This window comes from Simochromis diagramma, unplaced genomic scaffold, assembly GCF_900408965.1.
Source record: "Simochromis diagramma unplaced genomic scaffold, fSimDia1.1 OVJJ01000205.1, whole genome shotgun sequence".
In the NCBI taxonomy this organism is placed as follows: Eukaryota; Metazoa; Chordata; class Actinopteri; order Cichliformes; family Cichlidae; genus Simochromis; species Simochromis diagramma.
The window spans coordinates 10,211,688-10,232,829 of NW_024386782.1; the positions used below are offsets into that span (position 1 = coordinate 10,211,688).

A 21,142-nucleotide genomic window follows, 5' to 3' on the forward strand; every position below is an offset into this window, starting at 1 on the left:
AATTAAAATAAATTAAATGATTAGTAAAAAACAAAAAACAGTTTAATGTCTTTCGTCTATATTATAAAAGTCCTGTATCACAATTATTTTGAATAATGTATCTTTAAATGCAAAATATATGAATTCTATCGAGAAATTTTCGAACAATACGGAGATTTCTTGTACTAGAAAAGCAAATAATAATCATATTAATAATAATAATGCTAATAATAATAGTAGCATACTTCTTTAGCAATGCTCTTATTTAAAGGGTAAACAAGATAAGATTTAAAAGTGCAAAGAGAAAAATAAATTTGCTTTCTCCTAAAAAGATATTGCAGTATTAGCAGGGCTGAAGAGCAACAAATATAAGTCTCATTCTGTTTACATTATTAAGCTGAAAAACATCTGGAACCAGGATTTAGATAATACAGATGTTGTCTGAAGGCATCATAAAAACGCTACATGGCAGAGTTTAGCCTGTTGTAGGAGCTACAGGCTTACAGTCGTATTTAAAGCATCTCCACTGTCCTGCAGAATGATACAAAGATAAAACGAAAACAAACAAACATAAAACGCCTCAATATCATACATTCATTTTTCTTATATTCATATTACCTTGGCTTTACTTTCTCTTAATGACCGACAGATAGTGAAGTATTCACTCTCTTCTGGCTATGAAAAACAGAACATCCATAACAGTGACTTCTGCGAAAAGGTGACGGAAAAAAATGTAGATCAATCCAGTTTTTGCTTTGATGGACCTCCTTCGTGAGCGACCCCCAGCTGCAGTAGTGAAAAGCTGCTCCCGTGTCACCGGGAATTGGTGCACTTGTGCTCCAGGCCAACCATGAACCACTCCAGCTTGGCCGAGATCAGCAGGTTGTAACTCATCAGGACTGTTCTCAGACTCTGAGTGCTTCGAGGAACACAAGACAGCGATGGAGTCACCACTGGCCCCTGGTGGTTGAAATAGGAAACACAGCAATGATGTGTAGTTTTTAAAATGGAAATAGGGAAGAGCATGAAGCCTGTGAAAATGTTCGGAGTCACCTGGAAATGAGATTGTTGTTGAACTGGGCTATTATTGACAGTAAGTGGTTTAATGACTGTCATTAATGAGCCTCGGTGTGTTTTAATACCACATTCTATTACCTAATATTATAGTTAAAAAGATCTTTTATTTCCTATTTGATGACTATTTTTGTATTGTAGTAGCACAGCTGATTTTTTTTCCTGCTGTTTAATTAAACTTTAATTTAGTTAGTTTATTATCTGGAGCATCCATCTTTTTTATGGATGATTATAATTGTAAAATGGACCAAAAGTGTTTACCACTCGCTTTATAGAAAAGCACAAACTGACTCTAAACAGCATAAAAATGAAAATTAGATTAGATTAGCATCCAGATAATGGTCTTGGAGGCAGGGCTGTAAATTAAAAAATAACACCCAACTAAGACTGTCCACTAAAAGGTAAAGACGGGCTCACAAATACGATGATAAAATGGGAGATTTGTACAGGATCAAAGGAATCTTTAATAAGGAAGGCTATCAGTCCTATCGGTCCTCTGGATGCTGCATAGTTGGAGCCAGGTTGCTCCTATGACAGGACCGAGCAGTAGATCCAAACTATTTAGAGAAGAAGCAGGTAGCAAGTATCCTGATTGAGCAGGCAGCACACTTGTGAGAAGCACTTTATGAGGCTTGAACATGCTGAAAATTGAAAATACTAGCAGTGCTACTCCTCAGCCTGCTAGCACTTATGATATAAATTTGAAAAATCGCAGATGATTTTCAGGAAAGTTAAACGACTGACTTTGACCTTGAGGTCAACGTCACTGGGATTCAGACTACTTGGAGATTTCTAGCAGATACACCAATCTCAAAATCCTACATTGCCTCATTCATGAGTTATTGCATTCACAACCTTGGGTTACCACACTGCCAGCCTAGCAGGGTGACGACAATACACCGTCAGCCTTTTACATTTAACAAGAAGACTGTCAAAGGTTTGACATGCTTTGTCGTTTCTTTGACATAAACAAAGCAAAATATTATTATTATTTCAACTAAAAATAATTATTTCTATATTTGTTAGTGCTGTACTAAATTTTTTATTCACTTTACACCTGATTGGATGATTAAAAATATGAGTTTTCATGTCAAATATAATTTCGTTTTGGGTGAACAGCAAACCTGTGCTCACGCACATTGAGCTTAAGTTTGTGGTCTTGCCCTTATGACTTCTGAGAACAACTTTCTCACTAACAAAGTATGCGCTGTTATCTTCTTCATGTCCTGAGGAAGGAAAGCTCGGGTCACACAGCATAACATCATCGCTTCCAGTGCATGGAGATTCCAGAAAGACTCACAGACTTACGAGAAACCAGGATATTTCCACGCCAGAGGAAGCTGATAATGCCTCTGGATCACATGCACACCAGTGGTAGAGAACCCCGTTACATGTGTTCCCTCACGATGTGCGAACTTGTATCAACACAACACGTGTCGTAATGTGTCTGATGTGCTTGAGTGGCAGAGACACTCAGTCAGCTTTTGGATTTGCAGGTGAGAAGACATGCAGACTTTAGTTTGACAGTGAAAGCTTCTAAGGAGCTGAAATTCTACGTTACCTAAAGAAAATATCTGAATCAAAGACATTCAGAAATTTTGTGGCCAAATTTACAGCTAGTCTACCATTTGCACTTACACTGAACGGCAAATCGGTGCTTACTGGGAGTGCTTATGCGCTTGTTTGCATGCAACTTGTCACTGTGAGTGCGTCTTACGCTCAGCTGAAGGCGGGTGAGGATGAGCAGGTAGTTGTTGATGTTGTTCTCCAGTCTCTGCAGCAGCAAAGCGCCACATCCTGCCATTCTGAGGCTCCTTTCAGACTTCACACCCTCGACAAGAAGCCTTAAAGATGCAACTATCTCTCCTCTCTTCTCCCGCTCCTGCAGTTACATGCGCATTCAGAAAAGGGAGGAGAGGTAATAAAATGTTTGGCAGCACTTCATAATAAAGCCCATGACTTATGGTGCAATTTTCTATCGTTTTACGTGCAATTTTTCTTGATTTAGGGAGTAATTTTCAGTACCTAAAAATACTTAGAACAAAAAGGTTTTAAAGGAAAGAATAAACAAATTATACTTTAAGCATTTTGCTTAATGTGAACCTTTTGTGTATATCAGCATCCTAATGTTTCCCAAATTACCCAAAGTTGACGATGAACCCTAAACGTCTATTAGTAATATAAGAAGGGGAGGTTAAGATATTACATAATGCAGCCCACAGCCTTAATGAGGAAGCAGTGTTTGTCTTTTCCTCTAAAATAGCCCAAAGGTATCTTTCTCCATATTATATTGACAGTGTAATCTGGGCCTGCTTTATAATAACCCAAAATGTGTTCACTGCTAAATGCTCACAGTGCAATTTGTTCCTTAATTAGTTTAAATCCTCCAATTTGATACCAAGTTGTTCTGTTGTGCCTATTGTGCTGAACATTACACCCTAAATTCAGACAAAACACACTGTGAATACTGGGAAATTACACCATAAGCTGTGGGCTGTTGTACAAAGTGCTACCAAATGTTTTACTCAAATCTGCTGCGGTGGAGGATGGATTCATATGTGTGCCAGCATTACCGATTTGTGTTCCCAAGATGCTGCGTGAAGCTCAGTGCAGGGTAGCTGAACCTGTGTGGAGAGGGTTGCCGAGCCATTACAATTACTCTGCAACGGAGGAGACACAAGTGACAGAGACAAGACAGACAGGTGGACAGGCTGACTACAGGTAACAACAGACAACAGGCGGATTAGATACAGCATCCAGATGGAGGTTGTGAGACAACCCATTTCTTTAAAATAAATTGATCTTGAAGCCAGAGAGGGAGGCAGTGACATTCTTACCAGTGCACTGGACATCTCGGGCACAATATTCAAAGCCTTTCTGGCTGCTCTACTGCACACAAACTCTGTGGACTTGGTCTCACTGTCCCACACTTCAGAGGCTATCATACAGAGCAGCAGAATTCCTGGATAAGGTCAGAAATACATGCTGAAAGTGAGCCGTCCCAATAAAGTTTGTAATAAAAGACTCATAAGTCAACCTTTTGTACTCACTGCTTAAAGCCATGCCCTGCTTGGCTTCTCCGTATGAGTCCACATTTGTTCCATTAAGAGATGTGCCCAGAAATTGAAAATGTGGAAAATGCCCAGAGTCTGCTGTGGTGTCCTGTTTGTCTTCTCACCACTTGATTTCCCACCTTCTCATTCAGTAGTGGGAAGTGCGAGTGTTATCTAGCCTGAGAGCAGGATGTGCTCCAACTTCTCTGCTGCGCAGCACAACAGAATGTTATAAACTGAAAGTGGCATTTTATTGATATCAGCGAGACTATTTTGCTTCTGAGTTGGCTGTCGTAGTACTCGGGGAACAGCATCGTTGCTGGAAAACAGGTTAATGATCTATTATTGTGAAAGAATCCATTGACGCAGCTGTCCTGAAAGATATTTACTTTTCGTCCAGGTTAGCGCTGGCTAATAGAAGTCACAGCCAGGGTACATAAACGTCCCCAAACTGCCAGCAGGTGGGTGTGTGTAAGCACCGTGGGTGTATAACCTGTGTGTGATGACATAATGCATGCGTGACTTAATGTGTTTAGAGAATTTGAGGCGCCCTAAACGCCCAGCAGATTGCAAATGTTTCATTTTTTTTAACAAAAGCTTATAGAAAGACACAGCTTGTAACTTCTAAACAGGCTTGCGGTCTTTGCAGGCAGGACAAGGTGACATCACTGGCAACGTGATTACCCACTCGAGGATCGCTTAATAGCTTGTAAACATGACAGAGAAGGAGAAGTGAACAGTCTGCACCCGGATGCATGCAATCACCCACCGGGTTGCGCTACCTTTAGGGTCGCAGCTGGAGGGCGAAGCGGTGAGGCTCCAGTTCAGCTGCCATGTGAGGGTTAAGGTTAAAAGGAGGCGCATTAGCTGTCAACACACATGGACAGGAGACAACGTGGGGAGTGCACCATTCATCCTCATTTTCAGTCACACGCGCTCATCCTCCTACCACCTCAGTCTGGACATTGACTGAGCCCCGCTGTCTTCACCTTCCTGCACCCGAGCTATTTTTGCGTGTCATGATTAAGACGCACGACGCTTAATATGGGACCTTAAAGTGTTTGCGCGCGCGTGTGGTGGTGGTGGTGCCACATGCGAGCAGAGAGGGAGAGAGAGAAAGAGAGAGAGAGAGGGATGCAGAGCATGACCGAGCATCAACACTCAGTCTATGTTCTGTTTCCCCCCTCCAAGCTTCCCTCTGTTTCTGCAGTCGATCCCGGTCGCTGTTAATTAAGACGAATGCGCGACGCCGATCCGCATATGATGAGCGGAGCGCCTGGATTTCTGCACACGAGGAGAAAACTGCGGTCTGTAACATTGACGGTACCCGCATTGCATCACGGACACGACACCCGGTACCCCGCTGTCTCCCTCCCACCTCAGCAGGCGCAGATGAGGAGGCTGTAGCATCTTATCATAGAGTTTCTTTGACTTGTGCAGCCGCGCTCTCAGGCGGCCGGCTGCTGTTGCTCATGGTCTCCAGATTCAGCCAACAGCTGGCTGCTCCTCTGTGCGCCGTTCTGGAGGCGCAAAGCCGGTAATTACGCGCGGTGCTGACAACTTTGGCGCGGCGCTGTATGGAATGCGCACCAGCAACAGGCCATTCTCTGGGATCTACTGAGATTTCCCTTCCTGGGAGTAAAGTGCGATTTTCGGGAGTCATCTGCAATCAGATCGCCTCATCGACTGAGTGAGCGCTACAACCTGTGGCTGTGCGCCACTTTATTTCTGTCAAAATCCTGCTAAGGCGCAATGGAAGGACAGAGCTGACGGTTTTGAATACGTAGCCCGGAGAGCAGGGGAAAAAAAGGGAGAGAGGAAGACAGCAGCCCAAGGAAAAAACGTGAGTGCACAGCTGGATTAGTGTCTCTTTTCTGTCTTTTTTTAAAGTATCAAATGTCACAAAATGTTCCAAAGTTTGCTCATTCCAGGGTCAAGGGCAAATTCTAACTGAAGCTCTAACTGGTCTTTGGTGTATTTGCTGGTGTTCAGGTTTCGTTTTGTCTTTATTTCTTCTCAGTTTTCTTATTCTCTATCAGCTGTATCAGCCAACAGGAATGAAAGACAACTGAGAAACTTGGCACACAAAACTGAAGGGGCACAGGTGGTTGCACATCTTCATGTTGCAGAGGAATGACTCAAGGTGCTTGTGGCAGTGTGGCTGTATCACACATCTATGCCAAATGTTCCATAACAAAGCAACTTTCCCAGTGATCCGTATGTATACACCATCTAAACATTCACTTAATTCTAATGACAGGCCTTTTATATAATACGGAAGAGCGTCTTACCTCATGTAGACACCGAGGATCAGTGGGTAAGAAACACATCAATCTGTCTGTGGGTTTTTTTTCCTCCTGTATGCTGGTGCCACACTGGCCTCTGTGCACAGGTGATAGATTTCTAAAAACTCCTGTAGAAATGGAGAGATGTGGGTCAGTATGCTGGTGCTTGGGGCTGCAGAGCACCCAGTTTCTCTGCTGTCAGGACCACAATACACACAATACCTCTGCCCGTTTATGAATGCCAGGTCCTTGATATAATGATGCCAGTGACACATATTGCTCTCAAGGTTATAATGCAAGGCCGAGTTGGAAGCCCACGGTGCATATGAACGAAGAGCATGAACAATTATTTTTTGTGAACGTGTGTTTCCGTGCGTGTGTTTTTAGGTAAAATGCCACAGTGGTCTCTGAGGGCCTGGTTCATTTTGGTGCCTGTGGCCCAGCGCTTTGAACCGGTTGCCTTGCCAACAGCCAATAAGCTGCAGCCTTTTGCAGGACCGTCAGCCAGTCAAACTAGTCCCCACAGGAAGTTATGATGTTTTTTATTCAGGATGACCTGAGACTGGTACAATTTTTTTAATGTGAGAGCCACAATTTCAAGAATTTATTAGCAACCTGCCATTTGGTGGTAAAACTTTTTAACAACGCAAGTAGCAGTTTAGAAAAGACTCTTTGGTTTGGCTTTAAAAAAAGTTTGAAACGTCCTGAAACCAAACAGAAAAAAATATTGGCAGACATGAAGTTTTTTGGGGTTTTTCTGAAGCAGTGAATCCCTGGAACAGTGGTTATCGTTTAGGTGTGAGGCCCACTTGGCAGCACATCTGTCAGGGCAGTAGATTTCACTGCCAGTATGTAGCACCTCTGAAAAGCCTTCCAGTGAAAGCCCAGAGAGATGACTGCTTGCAGTATAATTACACCGCACATGTGGGAAAAGGAAATGATCTGAATGTGTAGCAAGTCTTCTCGTGTGCGCGTTTGGAGGTGGATACTAGCTCTCTTGAGACACACACATGCACAGATGGGTGACAAATTATAGGAAAAACATGAACACTTGTGCGGGGTTTTCTGTCTCAAATAGGCCTTTGTGTGTGACCGTTGATTAATCTGCACAGAGGAATGGCAATGAGCCTGTGTTACTTTACCTAACAGAAATCTGTGCATTTCTCTGTATTTTATAATTGAATAAATTAAACACTACTTAAAATATAGTCAGTACAGTCCTAGTAGTTAACTTTTTTTCCCCAAGTCCACTTCTGCCTTTAGAGGAAAAGGTCACTCCAAAGCATGTTAAAACATCACATCAAGAAACATTTCTATCCTTGTAGGAATGCTCTCTTACTGAATGACAATGCCCATATTCATTAGTATGAGAATGGCATGAATCATGAGCTGTGGCCTTTGGATCAGTGTGTTTGGTAGGACAATGACCCATCCCTCCAACTGAGCTCCAGAGATTTGAAACTGTTCTGGCAGCACGCGGTGGCCCGACACCTTACTAAGCCACTTCTTTTTTGTTTTATTATTTCTTTTTATTTCCACCCATCTGTTTATACACACCACAGTTTTATGACTCATAAGAGGAGTGGTTACAAATACTTAAAGGGGATCTGCTGTAGTGTTTATTAGCACAGAGCAGAACTATAAAATACTTCTTGTGGAAATGTTTGGTAGCAAGTTTTCATGCAAAATGCACTTGCAGGCAATGCATATTCTCCCTCAATCCATCCATTTGTCTGTTTTCTTAACCACTTGCCTGATTCAGGGTCGCAGCGGCACCGGAGCCTATTCAGGCTGTTATTAGACCAGAGGTGTGATACACCCTGCTTGGGTCTACTAGTCTGCTGCCTAAATCTATAGGCGTAGAATAAAGTGTGTTAGAGAGGGGAGTATGAGAAGTGAACTGCAAAGTTATGATTGTAATTTATTCTATATTCTATAATTTGGTGTTTTAAAGTTGGTGCTGACAGCACTATTCAGCACATTTATCCAAAAAATTGGTTCTTTGAGTTTAAATCTTTCAATTTCACATCATTATTCATGCCATTAGATCACATCCGCTTCAGTTTTGAACCAGTGTCCATGTGCTCGTGTGTGCTTTTACTTCTTTTTTATTTATTTATTTACTTTTGGATTGGATTTCTTTTTGAATGAAAAAGCTTTGCAGAGAGAAATGCATTTTAGTTTCCAGCACAATATGAGGCATTTCCAGCTCGCACATTTTCCACATAAAAAATCTCTTATATTTTCCTCATTTCATCCTGAGAGTGTGCTGCCTTCGTGCTTCAAAGAGTCAGAGAGTTACTGTCATTTTAGCTCAGATTGCATCAACACGAGAATGTTTAAAAATTTAAGGCCACACGATACAGATTTCTCATGTGAAACTCAGCGTAATTGTTATGGGAGGCGCTAAACGGGCTGAGAAAACAGTTGCATCTTGTCTGTGGCTCCCAGAGGAGATTTCTAAAGTCAGTGAAAACAACTTTGATCATGTCATCAGGGTTATGTTCGGTTTTAGCACAAAAGAGTGCAACACCAACGTAGTTACCCCGCAAATGATGGAGGGCTCAATTACACACACTAATGAGTTGCTTTATGGGAATTCACTTTGACCTTGCTTCAGTTTTGCTCACTTCACTTTTCATGTTTGAGAGATATTATCACACATGCTGACTTATCTTTTTAAAATATCTATGAAGGATTTAATGCAGTCAGATGCTGTGACATAGACCGACAAAGAAGATCCTCTACAGGCTTTGCCAAAAAGTGATTGCTGGTATTTAAACTGATGTAAATGACTTGCTGACCTGTAATCTCTCAAACATATCTCTCTTGAATGATTTCAAGCCATTTTGAGACACAAGGTAGAAGCTGCAGTCAGTAATTTTTATATAGCCTTGAAAACGTCTCATTAAGATAAAAAAAAAAAATCTGCTTTTAAAGAGACAGCCGACCAAAATACAGGATAAAAAAAACACATGAGTGAGAGAAATAGGTATTTGATCCCCAAGCAAAACATGATTTAGCACTAGATGGAGAAACCCTTGTTAGTGAGTACAGCTATAAGATGTTTCTTGTAGTTGCTCATCAGGTTTGTGCACATCTCAGGAGGGATTTTAGCCCACTTCTCTTTACAGAAGCTTTCAAAGTCTTTTAGGTTTCTTGGCTGGTCTGGAGACTTGCTAGGCCACTCCATGACCTTAATGTGCTTCTTCTTAACGTACTCCTTTGTTTCCTCAATGGTATGTTTTGGGTCACTGTCGTGCTGGAAGGCCCATCTATGACCCATCGTCAGTGTTGTGACTGAGGGAAGCAGGCTCTCGACCAAAGGTTTATGGTACATCAGTGCTAATTTTGACAACAAAATTTGATTAAGTTCAATCTTTTACTTTTAGTCCAAGTAGTCAGCCCCCCCCAATTCTGCTTTTCAGGCACAGATAAAATGTGCGCACCTAACCTGGAGATTACCTCTGACCAGATCACTTTCACACTCATCCCGCTTTTGTACACTACTTAATTAGTTCTGATTGGATTTCATCTCTCCAGAAAAGTTTCATCTTGTTTTTATTCATTGACACAAATGTCAGTACATTTCCATCCCAGTTTTTGTGCTGGTGCATTCGTTTTTATTTAGTTATCATCTTGTTTTTATCAGAAGAAAAGGTCATTGATAAAAACTGATCAAAATTATTGGTCAGTAAAATGAACACTGTTGTACATGGCTCCGTCCTTTGTCCCCTCAATGTAACAAAGTCGCTCTGTAACCTTAGCAGACAAACAGCCATAAGGCAGAATGTTTCCACCTCTGTGCTTGATGTGGGGATGCTGCTCTTTGGGTCATACACAACACGGAGGATCGAGCAGATGCCAAACAGCTTGATTGTGGTTTCATCTGACTTTCTCCTAAACCTTCTCTGGATCATTTATATGTTTCTTCCATTTCCAAATAATCACACCAACAGCTGTCACCGTCTCACCAACCTTCCAATCTGCTGGAGCCAGAATTCCTGCTGGGTTGGGCATCACTTATTTGACTCAAATGTGTATAACACCTTCAAAAATTCGATTGGTTACAGCCCCCAAAATATAAAAAAAATATATACAAGGACATTAAACGTTTTTTTAAAAACAAACAAAAAAAACAACTACAACAAAAAACAACAAAACACCAGAAATGACTTTTTTGTCACAACACCTCGTCCTGACAGCCCTGCTGGGATATTGTAAGGACTTCTTTCTGACACTCATTGAGCCATAAAGCTAAGCCCACTACATTACTCATCACACTTGATCAATCCAGTGATGACTCAAATCAGGAGCAAAGGAGAGCTGGGTCGTCCATGATGTTTGTCCGAAACAATCTCGGCAGAGCCGCAGGCTACCCGACGCCCTCGCACTAAAGCACGAAAAAATAAAGCAGAATAAAATGCGAACATCCTCAACTCCAGTAAGTCCAAAGAGAGACAGACAGCAGCAGCGGCAGCACAGTGAGAGTGGAGGAGGGAGGCGGTGTATGCAGTCCAGCCTCACCAGCGCTGCTGTGACGCTACAGCCGGCCGTGGCTCTCAATCCGGTGCACCCACCTCGCTTTGCACCATGCAGGAGGTCTTACGATAAAGAAACCTGTTACTCTCTGCACACGAGATGGCAGGCGGCAGCACAGAGTCTTCCTCCTCCTCCTCCTCCACAGACTGATTAGCGGGCGACTCCTGAGAGTCTCGGATTTCTTTTTTGTGGGGGTCTTTAATGAGGATATTGCCGCAATGGTGAAGGACAAGGCCGAAAACAGGACGCTTCAGTACCAGCAAACTTTGGTGAGTTTCACAGATCTCGGTTTGAGTCGTGTGGAGGGCTTTCATGGATGCTTGTTTGACTGGAGGACGGGCGCAGCTGGTGCCTGTTCAGCCGTGTCCTGGACGAGAATAGCAGGAGAGTGTGCAGCTCCTGTGCCCAACATTTCTATACAAAACCAAATAAGATATCTATTTTTTTTTTCTTTTAAAATATGAAGAAAGGGTTTCGGTGTGCTCTCCCTCCTGTGATATGTAGCGTCACTCGCTGCTCTCCAGTCATTCACCTTGATCCACAGGTGTTGCATCACTCTCAGCCTCTGCCTGCACCCACCCTCCTAATTAATCCCAATCAATTCCGATGTCACCAAACCACGTAAGATTAATTAGTTCGGCTTGCAGAATCTCATGTTTGCCTATCTATATTAACCTCATATGTGTCCTAATTGCTTATTATATAGATGTTAATAACCTTGAAATGCACATCAGAGCCTGCTGGGTGCTTTTGTATTCCAATCATGTCCTGTATTTTCTTATCTTCTCCATTTCTCCTGCACATCTTGGTGTCCCCAGTAATGCCCCCACCCTCCCCTCTTTTATCTTCCTCTCAGCCCTCCTGTCTGTGAGAGTGGCCCCTTGCACATATGAACTAAAAGTGGAGTGTTTCTGAATATTAATTTCCTCGTGCACTAGTTTTCCTCACTTATGTCATTTCACTTGGCTGACAGTGATACCCTGGAGCACTTGAAACAGTGATATTCAGATAAAGGGAACGAGAGAGACAGACAGATTGGCAGGGAGTCAGTCAGGCAAAGCAGTGGATTAAAGTGTCACCCTTCACTGATTTGTGAGCCTTGGTGTGCAGTTGTCTTTTAGCTTCTGGTGACGTGTTTTTTTGTCTCGCGTGGATTTGCACACGTGGACTTGAGATCTGTTGGTCAGTCTGTGTTCGTGCAGCGGCATAGGTGTTAAGTGGTACAGAGGTGTTTTTGCTGTTCTTGTTTGTGTGGGGGATCGATGCCGTGCCGTGTGCCTTAGATCAATAGTAATGTAAAATGGCAGTCGGTGTCTCTGAGGATTGGAACGTGCCATCTATCCCCAGAACCTCCTCTGGCCATAGGGCTGCGATCAATGGCTTTATCATTCACTCCCCGTACAGCAGTCCATTACCCCAAAAATAGATATGTGTGTTTCTCCACATGCTTGCCATGGTGCAGTGTGTCTCGTAATGCTTCCTATAGGTACAAAGTGGCAGCGCTATTCATCACATACTTTCGTGCAGGTGAAACATCTGTGCTTCTCCCGGGGAAAACTGAGAGATGGATACAAATAAAAAAAATCTGATAAGTAAAGGCTCGCAGTGTTTCTTCAAAGTGTGGCTGCAGTCTAAAATTGGATTCTAATGTTGACAAAAGGATCTTTTGTGTTTTATTGTTTGCCATCAGCAAGATTCAGAGGATTTTCAGTAATGCTTGGATTTTGGCAGCAGAGGAACACGGGTGCTGTAGCAGGACTGAGCAGATGACACGGAGCAGATAGAGCGATATGGAGATCTGTTTGATAACTTCTGCCGGATGAGGAAGCGCAGAAACACCATCCCTTCATTTACATGTATTGTAGTCCAAAAAAAGGCTTTCCCCTCCTGTATTTACACTATACTGGCAAAAATCTTTTAATACACCGAGCAGCAGTTTTTACAAGACAATGAGACAAAAATAAACCTTTAGTTTATTACTGCTGTTGGAGCTGGAGCTTTTACAGCCTCTCAGCGCTGCTGTGACAATCCATTAAGAAAAGCTGTGCTGGGTATTACAAACTTGTCATATAAATGGTACTAACAACTGAATAATTGATACAATTACATTGCAGATGGCCATGTTTGCATTTCTTATTAGAGCCACCCCTAAAGTAAACTGACTTCTGAGATGTAAATAATACCCACTGATATATTGTGCACCGATGCTGCACAAAACCCTAGCTCTTGGAAATTGCTTTGGAAGGAATTCACAGTCTTCACCGATGTCTCTGAGCTTATTATCCAAAGAGAAGAGCAAAAACTGAGAAAAACAAGTTATTAATAACCATTGAGACTTTCACAAGAAGGAAGCATGAATGAATTTGATCATTTTAGGCAGTAGCGGTTGTTTTCTGCAGGAGGAATCTGCGTGTGACAGTTTGAAAGCAAACAACAATTTGATGCATGGGTCACTGGCTTCTACAACTGTCAGGTGCAGTGGCATGCTGGGACGGCGTGCGGCGGCTTTCTGCCTCCCCGCTGTCTCGTGGGACGGAGGAACGGAGCAGGTAAAGTGAAGAAGAGGCAGGTCAGAGACTGAAAAGAAAAGAGACAGACGGTGTTGTGGTGACTTGGTTGTCGAGGTGTTGCCGCTTCCATCTGAAGCTTTTTCAAAGGCCTTTCTCAGAGGTGTGGGAGGTCTGAATGTGTCATTGGGTTTGCGTGTGTTTTCTCTTTTCAGAAGCGTGGGCAAGTTTGCTCTATAGGTCCTGCATGTGCAGTTAGTTTGTGATTATACGTGAGTGTGTGTTTGTGTGGGAGGGTATGCACTGCACCTACGCATATGTCTGCCTACGTACACAGTCTTAAACGAGTGCGTGGTGAAGTCGTTGTCAGAGCAGATGTCAGCAACAGCCCGTTCGTGTCCTTCCCGCAGCAGGAGGCTTTTACATTCCACTGCTGCAAGGATCAAAGTCCTCATCCACCTGAGAAGGAGAAGCCAGCCGCGCTCCCCCGCCACTATCACCACCAACACCGCCACCAGAGCACTGCAGCGCCGCAGAAATATACAGCACCTACTGTACACATGTTGAAATGTATGTGTATGTAAATGTATGTAAAAATGTATGGAAGTCTACACAAGGTGTTTTTTTTTTTTTATTTGTGTCTTTTAGTGATCCAATTCTTGCTATTTTAAAATCACTTTCAGCGTGTGTGTGTGTGTGGACGCTGACTATATAAAGCAACATTACTGCACTTTTATGTAAAGAGAGCACACAGTGGCACACCAGGAAAGAAATCAATTTGATATTTTCCCAGCGAGACCGAATTTTAGCATGTGGATTTCAAATTCTTGTATAGATTATGGAGATTTTCTCAAAAATGTTCCTTTATTTAATACAAAAACCCAACTTACGTGCATCTTTTTCATACATGCATCCATACAAATACAGTGCTAACACACTATTTTCATAGCCTGCTAGTATGCACAGATTGCCTCTAGATCAGCAGGCGCTCTGTCTACAGAAAACTGGACTCACCAGTGCGAGTCTATTGCCTCTCTTCTTTCTTTTGTATTGTTTGGTGCAAAGTGTCACAGACCAGTTGGGTTGGTAAATATGAACATGCTGCTTGCAGTTTACTTGTGTCACTCTGAAGGATTTCTGCCTTTTGGAATTAACAAAAGTGTTACCATTTCTCTCAGTGCCATTTGGTGCAGCTAGCTTCAAAAGTTGCCTTTGCAACTCTATGATGAGATCTCTTCAGGATTCAAACACTGTGTACATTTATATTCATATACTTTCAGCCTCTTTCTCTGTTGTTGTTGTACACACACACACACACACACATAAAAGCGCTGTCTCTTCAAGGGGGTTTAGTTGCTCTTAGTCAGCATTCTGTTCGTTCTCCCACACAGACGCTGGCTCGAGTCCATTTCAGGTCCTGTCACTTCCAAATAGTGCTGTTACCTGCACACAATTGAACAGGCCACTGCAGAGACTGCAGACAGAAGAAAATCTCATTTTAGGCGCTTCTTAAAATAGCCCGTGCTCATTGTACTGTGTTCATGAGCTAAATGGTATCCATTAAAAGAAATGCATAGTAGCCATTAAAAATGTTTAAATGGTTACATGCTCTGTGGAACAACTTCAAAGTGGATGCAGGGGACAGTGACTTAAAACTCAAATAGTGAAATGTTGACAAACCAAAATTCATGATTAGCAACGTGTAAAACAAAGCGGTGGACGAGTAAATGTGCTCAGTGACTAAAAATGCAGTAAAGGTCAATGTCAGAGGCAATATACATTTATCCTCTGATAATAACGGCATAGTTGGTTGATGTGGCAATAACTAATTTAACTAATTTATATACTGTTGAGCAATACTGAAAGCACAATATCAGGCTAAATGTGTAACTGTGCTGACGGGTGGGTGATTAGGGTGTACGGCAGGTCCTCAGCTCTGATTCCAGGCCACCTGGATATTTTTTGTCTTAAAGTCATCCCACTGCTCTCTTTCCTTACACTTCCTGATTTTCTCTCTACTGCAACTCCCCATGTCACTGGTAATATATTCCTTTTCCTTTCGGCTTAGGAGAGATTGCCGCCTGTGTGGAACGTACAGGAGGCGGCACACATGACAAACACTCGCTTGCTGTGAAATCACTGAGCTGTTACTGCTCTGTTCTTATATTAGTGCCGTCAAATGTCATACAGATTTTATAGTAGAGAGCTGGCAGGTTAAAAAAAACCTTTGTGACAGATCTTAGCCGGGTACGATCTATGGATGTAGTAATAGCTTCAAGCAATATTTTCATGACTAAATATGAATTATCTCCATGATTTCTAATATTCAAATCAAAAACCTGCTTTTTCATCCCCTGAAAGTTCAAAACCCAAAGATATTTAGACTCATATAACACAAAGGAAATCTTTTTCATTTTGTGACATTTAGGCATCTGTTGATAGACTAATCAGTCGAGTCACTGCAGGGTTGAACTTCAATCAAATCTAAAAGAGCAAAATGAATAAAGTTCAAATAAATAACAACATCAAGGCTTGGCTGAAGAGGTACCGAAGTTTGCAGGATTGACAGTTCAATATGAGAGAGGCCCGAGGGAACCAGATGATTCCAATTGGATGGATCGTGTACGTGTGTGCATGCATGTGTGTGTGTGTGTGTGTGTGTGTGTGTGTGCGTACACCATGAACAGATGAACAAGAGGCATTGGGGAAAATAATATATGAAACACAGTGCAGTATTGAATTTTTGCAGACACCTGACTGCTAACCACATGATGCTGACTTGTCCATCGTTTTGGAAGTGTTACATTCACGGTGACAATGTAAGGTCAAGTGAATAAGGCCTCAGTCACACAGGCCAGTAACCCCCTGGCAACAATATTACGGTTTGCCTGAAGATATCGTACAACTGGTCGTGAGGGAAATTGTGTTTTGTGACTGGTTGCAACTGGTTTGATCAGTACAAGATTGACACGTATCACCTGTAGTTTGCATGGAGCATGTTGTTTTGGTCTCCAGTTATTCTACAAGAGCAGAGCCATCAAGAAAGTTTCATTCAAATTAAATGGCTCCGTCCTAGCGGTAGTGAAAATGCGAAACATGTGACTCCAAACGGAAATGGTAACCATTTGAAACATGCTGGTTGCAGCAGTAAAGCACAGCTTTTATTTTGAAGGGGAACATACTCCGTTTCGCGTTTCCGCTCAGCTAGTAGTTTGCAAGGTCCTCCGTACAAACTACAGGTGACTGCAGCAATCTGTTGGCTGCTGAGGAGGTTTTAGGTGCAGCACCCGCTTTGGCACCAATTTCACCTGGTGACAGTTTTTCACCTCCAATAATCACTCACCAGGGAATCCATATTTGTCCTTAGCGACCTGAGGTTGTATCACGTTCAACTCTTAAGCAACGTGTGCATGACGTCAACTACGTATACAGAAGCTTTTAAGTATAAAACACCATTAACGACAAAAAGAATGTACACGCATTGTTGATTAAAAGTATCTTTTAACAGTTTGAATTGCACAAATCAAATTTAAATGCTTAACATTTAGTTGCATATGCAAAAAACAAAAACACCTCTCTTAAATAAGTCTGTGTTGATGTTTGAGTCTCTGTCAGTCCTTCGGCTGACTCCCATCCCGTGTTCTGCTTTCCCACCGGTGTGACTGAAGTGTATTTTGTAATTTTTTTCCTCACACGTGTGCACAAGTCTGCTCGACTACAAAAAGGTTTTCTGCTGCGTGGAGCTCTGACTCACGGTTAACTATCCTAAAAGCAGCCTCCGCTACCTGCCTGAATGCAAATGTAGACAGTCGAGTGAGTCGAATGTGTCACTTCCTCCTCTAATTCAATTTTCCTGTCCCTGGAGGCTGCAGGGTCCAGATTAGCTCGAGTGCTTTAGTCCTCTTGTTGTTCTCCTGCTCTCATCAATACACACTCAGCGTGCGCTTAAGTAATCACACGGCCTTGACGGTATGTAGGAGTTTAAGGGTCTAAAACATCCGTCATTCACAACAGAAGAGATTAAAATCACGCCATGAATATGTGTTAATAAAAAGCAGCAAGGATGGAAGTTTTTTGATGTTCCAGCCTTCATCATTACAACGTCAAATATTTGTCCTTGGTGTCGCCTCGTGGTGAATAAATTGTCCTGCAGCGCTCCTGAGAATTGCTGAATCATATAGGACATTTTAGTTAATCTGTTGTTCTGGACTCGCACATGGTCGGACTTAGAAAGGCGGGAGAGTGTGGTGTAACAGTAAAGTAGGGGGTCGAGCGGGAGAGTGTGGTGTAACAGTAAAGTAGGGGGTCGAGCGGGAGAGTGTGGTGTAACAGTAAAGTAGGGGGTCTTACGCAGTAGAATGTCGCAGGACAAGTGGTCCTCGCTTCTTGTTAAAATGTTGGTGGCTTGATTTGTAAAGCTGTGCTCACACTGCCAAAATAGACTGACTACTAGACATTTGAAAGGACGTGGGCATTATAAAGCTACAGACTGAAGCCGACACTTGCTGCTGTGTGATGGACGCGATGAGGGACTGATCAAAGTTGAGGAGGCCTCAGTTTTTTAGCAGCATTGCTTTAATACTGTAAAGCTCAACGAAGCGCATTTATTCATGTTCGCAGACACACACGAGTCCAAATATGATGTTCATGAGTGCTAGAGCAGCATTTCAGTATAGCTAACCATGCCTGGCTGTATAATAACTTTGCTGCTTGTAGTGTTAATCAGTTTAGGGTAACTCTGAGGACAGATTTGGGCTTTTTTTTTTTTTTTTACAACCATTCACAGGTGATTAAAATTTTAGGTGAAGCCAAAAATTAATTAACAAATTTAATGCTGATTATAAAAATCAACTGTAAAACTAACAATAGGTTTGTCGATGCTCGCTTACAGTCAGGCCACACAAGTCAAGTGCTAATGGGTGATTTTGTTGTGTATAATTGGCTAAAAAAAAGTCACCACCTGGATTTAACTAAGCAAACAGGTTAGAGCCCGCAGTAATTAGATAATTACTACAGTGATTACTGTTTTGGCTGATAACAGGGTTTTAAGCTTAACTGATGCAGTGTGTAGCTTCGCATTTCATTCTCATTACATATTCTGTGGTTATGAAAAAGATGTTCCTATGTGTCAGAAGCATCAAATTATTGGTTTTCTTTAAGGAAAGAAAACAACTAGAGAGATTATTGAAACTAAAGCTGGATTAAGAACTGTCCAACACGTTACTAAAACCAGGAAGGATAGTGGAGAAACATTACCTTCGAAGACGTTAAGAAACAAAACCTCATGAGTCGTCGTGATTGATTACTTAAATGTTTCTAGAAAAACAGCATAACTGGTGTTCATATTTAATAGCGAAAGTAAGAACATTTCCACATGCACAGTCCAAAGAGAACTCTGGGGATTGGGACTAAATTAATTATCGGTGACGCTAATTGGAAAGCAAAAGGTCTTCAGTTTGCTAGGGATGTAAAGATTGAACTCTGGATAAATGGAAAAAGGTCACGTGGTTCGATGAGTCCAGATTTATCCTCTTCCAGAATGAAGATGCATCAGGATAGTCAGCTCCTGTCTGTAGGGCCGGTGTTTGATCAGAGGTTGTTTCAGTTGTTTAGGTATGTAGTTCAGCTACATGATGGGTGCAAAAAATTAGGTCAGCTGACTACCTGACATACTGAATGACCAGGTTTTCCCCCATCAGTGGACATTTCTTTCCCCCCTGATGACACTCAGATGTTTAAGATGACAGTGCCACGATTAACTGGGCTCAATAGCAAAAGAGCGGTTCACACACACGAGACCACAGAGCCAAGACTTTAAGCCATTTTGCTGCAGTGGTCTAACTCTCCCCTAATCAGTACAAATCACCAAGGGCTTGGTGAAAAATTCCTGCACTCCGAATGGGAATAAATGTGATATTGCATAAACTCATTGAAAATAATCTATGGTGAATACATGCCAAAAAAGGAATGAGTGTTTTCGGCTTACAAACTTTCTTCACATTGATGGGAGAATGTCTTAAATCGGTGCTGCAGGCTTACTGGCACATTGTCAGCACATTGTGATATTATGGATACTAGACAGTAAAATTCTGTTTTCACTTTGCACTGAAATTTTTAAACAAAGTTTCAATCTGTTGCTGATAGAAGCAAATCTACCAAGTGTCATCACATGAACCAGCTTTGCAAAGCACTACATTGAGTCATGCCCTCAACGTTTTGTGTTCTTTACCATAAACGGGACTGGCAGCTGAAATCAGTCAAAAAGTCAAGTGCACAGACATAGTGTCAGGCTGGTGAACACAGTGGAACATAAAACAGGCAGCTATGGATGCACGAATAGAAACTGTTAGCGACCAAAAGTATGCAATAGAGTAAACATTGGACTCCATTGTGATGTTTTAGTCATTGGTGTTTTGTGCTGGTGAAGATACTGGTGAAGATACTGGTGAAGGTCTCATCCAGAAATCAAAATACTTATTTGGGCTGACAGGTTTGGTTAAGCCAGTAGAAAATAAAACTTTAAACTTTTACCTGAAATGAAACATTTGAAGTGCGGGTTCAGGTCAGGAGATCGCCAGGCATCCCAAGTGTCTTTTAAAGGTTCCAGGTAGAACCAAGTGCAATTGGGATAGCCAAATTAACCCTTAATCATTAACCCTATTGCTGCCAGTTAATATTAGTGAAGGCTTTGTGAAACCCAGAAATGTTCAGGATTGTGCGTGAATCATATCGAGTTTTCATTTTCGAACCCTTCTCCACAGAGACACCTGCTGGCGTCTTTTGCTATTGTTACATTTTGGCTGTGCTGTGGCAGGCAGGAAGTGGGTCCAAATACAGGACTCAAACACGAAAAAGGTAAACTTAGAACGGCAGTTTTATTCGCTGGGAAAACTTCTCCATAAAAATAAACTAAAAAAAAACAAAACAACCCAAAACCCTGAGCAAGAAACTAAGAACAAAAAACACCAGGAAAGTAGAAACTAGAACCATGGAGAGACTTAAAGCACATAAGGAGGTATGACACAACAAAGGACAAAGGAAAACACAGGGCTTAAATACAAAAGGGAGTAACGAGGGAATGGGAAACAGGAGGGAAACACAGCTGGGACTAATCAGACATAATTAGACAAGAGGAAGCAAAACTAGATACACTGCACACAGGACAGGGACTATCAAAATAAAACAGGTGACAATCACAAAGACAGACTTGACACTGAGACGCAGAGACATGACTGACTGGGGAGACAGAAGGAACATGGAGACAAGAGTGACTAGACGTGGAACACAGGAAAGGCAAAGTAACAGGAACCTAAATCCTAGGAACTAAGAATAAACATGAGCAAAAAACATTAAAAAAGACCCCAAATGAAGGAATATAAATTAACCAACAGACACAAAACACTGGGTCACAGACCCAGTACCCTGACAAAATGCCACTATGTTTGTTGTGATAACCACACAGGTTTTGTGGGAATGAACGTTGTCTTTGTAGGTATGCTAAATGTAGTCCCTGTGGAAGATGTGTCCTGTGCGGTGGATTGAAGTGTGAATGAATGAGTCATTGTGCTGATTGAAAATGAAGATCAATAAGAGAAAATCAAGTAAAATATGTCTAATGTCTTCATTTGTCATATGTGCAGATTTTTATTCAAAATTATTTCATTTTCTGTTTTTCACTTCTCTCTTAGCAAATTAAGTCACA

At 42.0% G+C, this 21,142-nt stretch overlaps 2 protein-coding genes across 7 annotated transcripts in view; one reads left to right on the forward strand and one right to left on the reverse strand.

The window, feature by feature from the left end:
* Window positions 1-72: 72 nt before the first annotated feature.
* Window positions 73-4,348, reverse strand: thpo (thrombopoietin). Of its 2 annotated transcripts, none has more exons than XM_040021738.1 (5): window positions 4,104-4,348; window positions 3,891-4,015; window positions 3,627-3,677; window positions 2,771-2,935; window positions 73-939 (listed from the first exon to the last, which is right to left on the reverse strand). In XM_040021738.1, the coding sequence occupies exons 1-5, from the start codon at window positions 4,114-4,116 to the stop codon at window positions 793-795; spliced, it is 501 nt and encodes a 166-aa protein (XP_039877672.1). In that variant the 5' UTR covers window positions 4,117-4,348; the 3' UTR covers window positions 73-792. The 2 variants fall into 2 exon arrangements, with proteins under 2 accessions (XP_039877672.1, XP_039877671.1); XM_040021737.1 differs by having other exon boundaries at window positions 3,627-3,713; window positions 4,104-4,342.
* A 122-nt stretch (window positions 4,349-4,470) lies between these two features.
* clcn2a (chloride channel, voltage-sensitive 2a) overlaps window positions 4,471-21,142 on the forward strand; it is a 61,108-nt gene continuing 44,436 nt past the window's right edge. For 3 of the 5 annotated variants that reach the window (XM_040021727.1, XM_040021732.1, XM_040021729.1), the window contains exon 1: window positions 9,994-11,202. In XM_040021727.1, coding sequence (XP_039877661.1) covers window positions 11,152-11,202 — 51 coding nt within the window. In that variant the 5' untranslated portion in view covers window positions 9,994-11,151. Of the gene's footprint in view, window positions 5,950-9,993; window positions 11,203-21,142 lie in introns of those variants that run through there. The other 2 variants (XM_040021731.1, XM_040021728.1) reach the window with 2 other exon arrangements.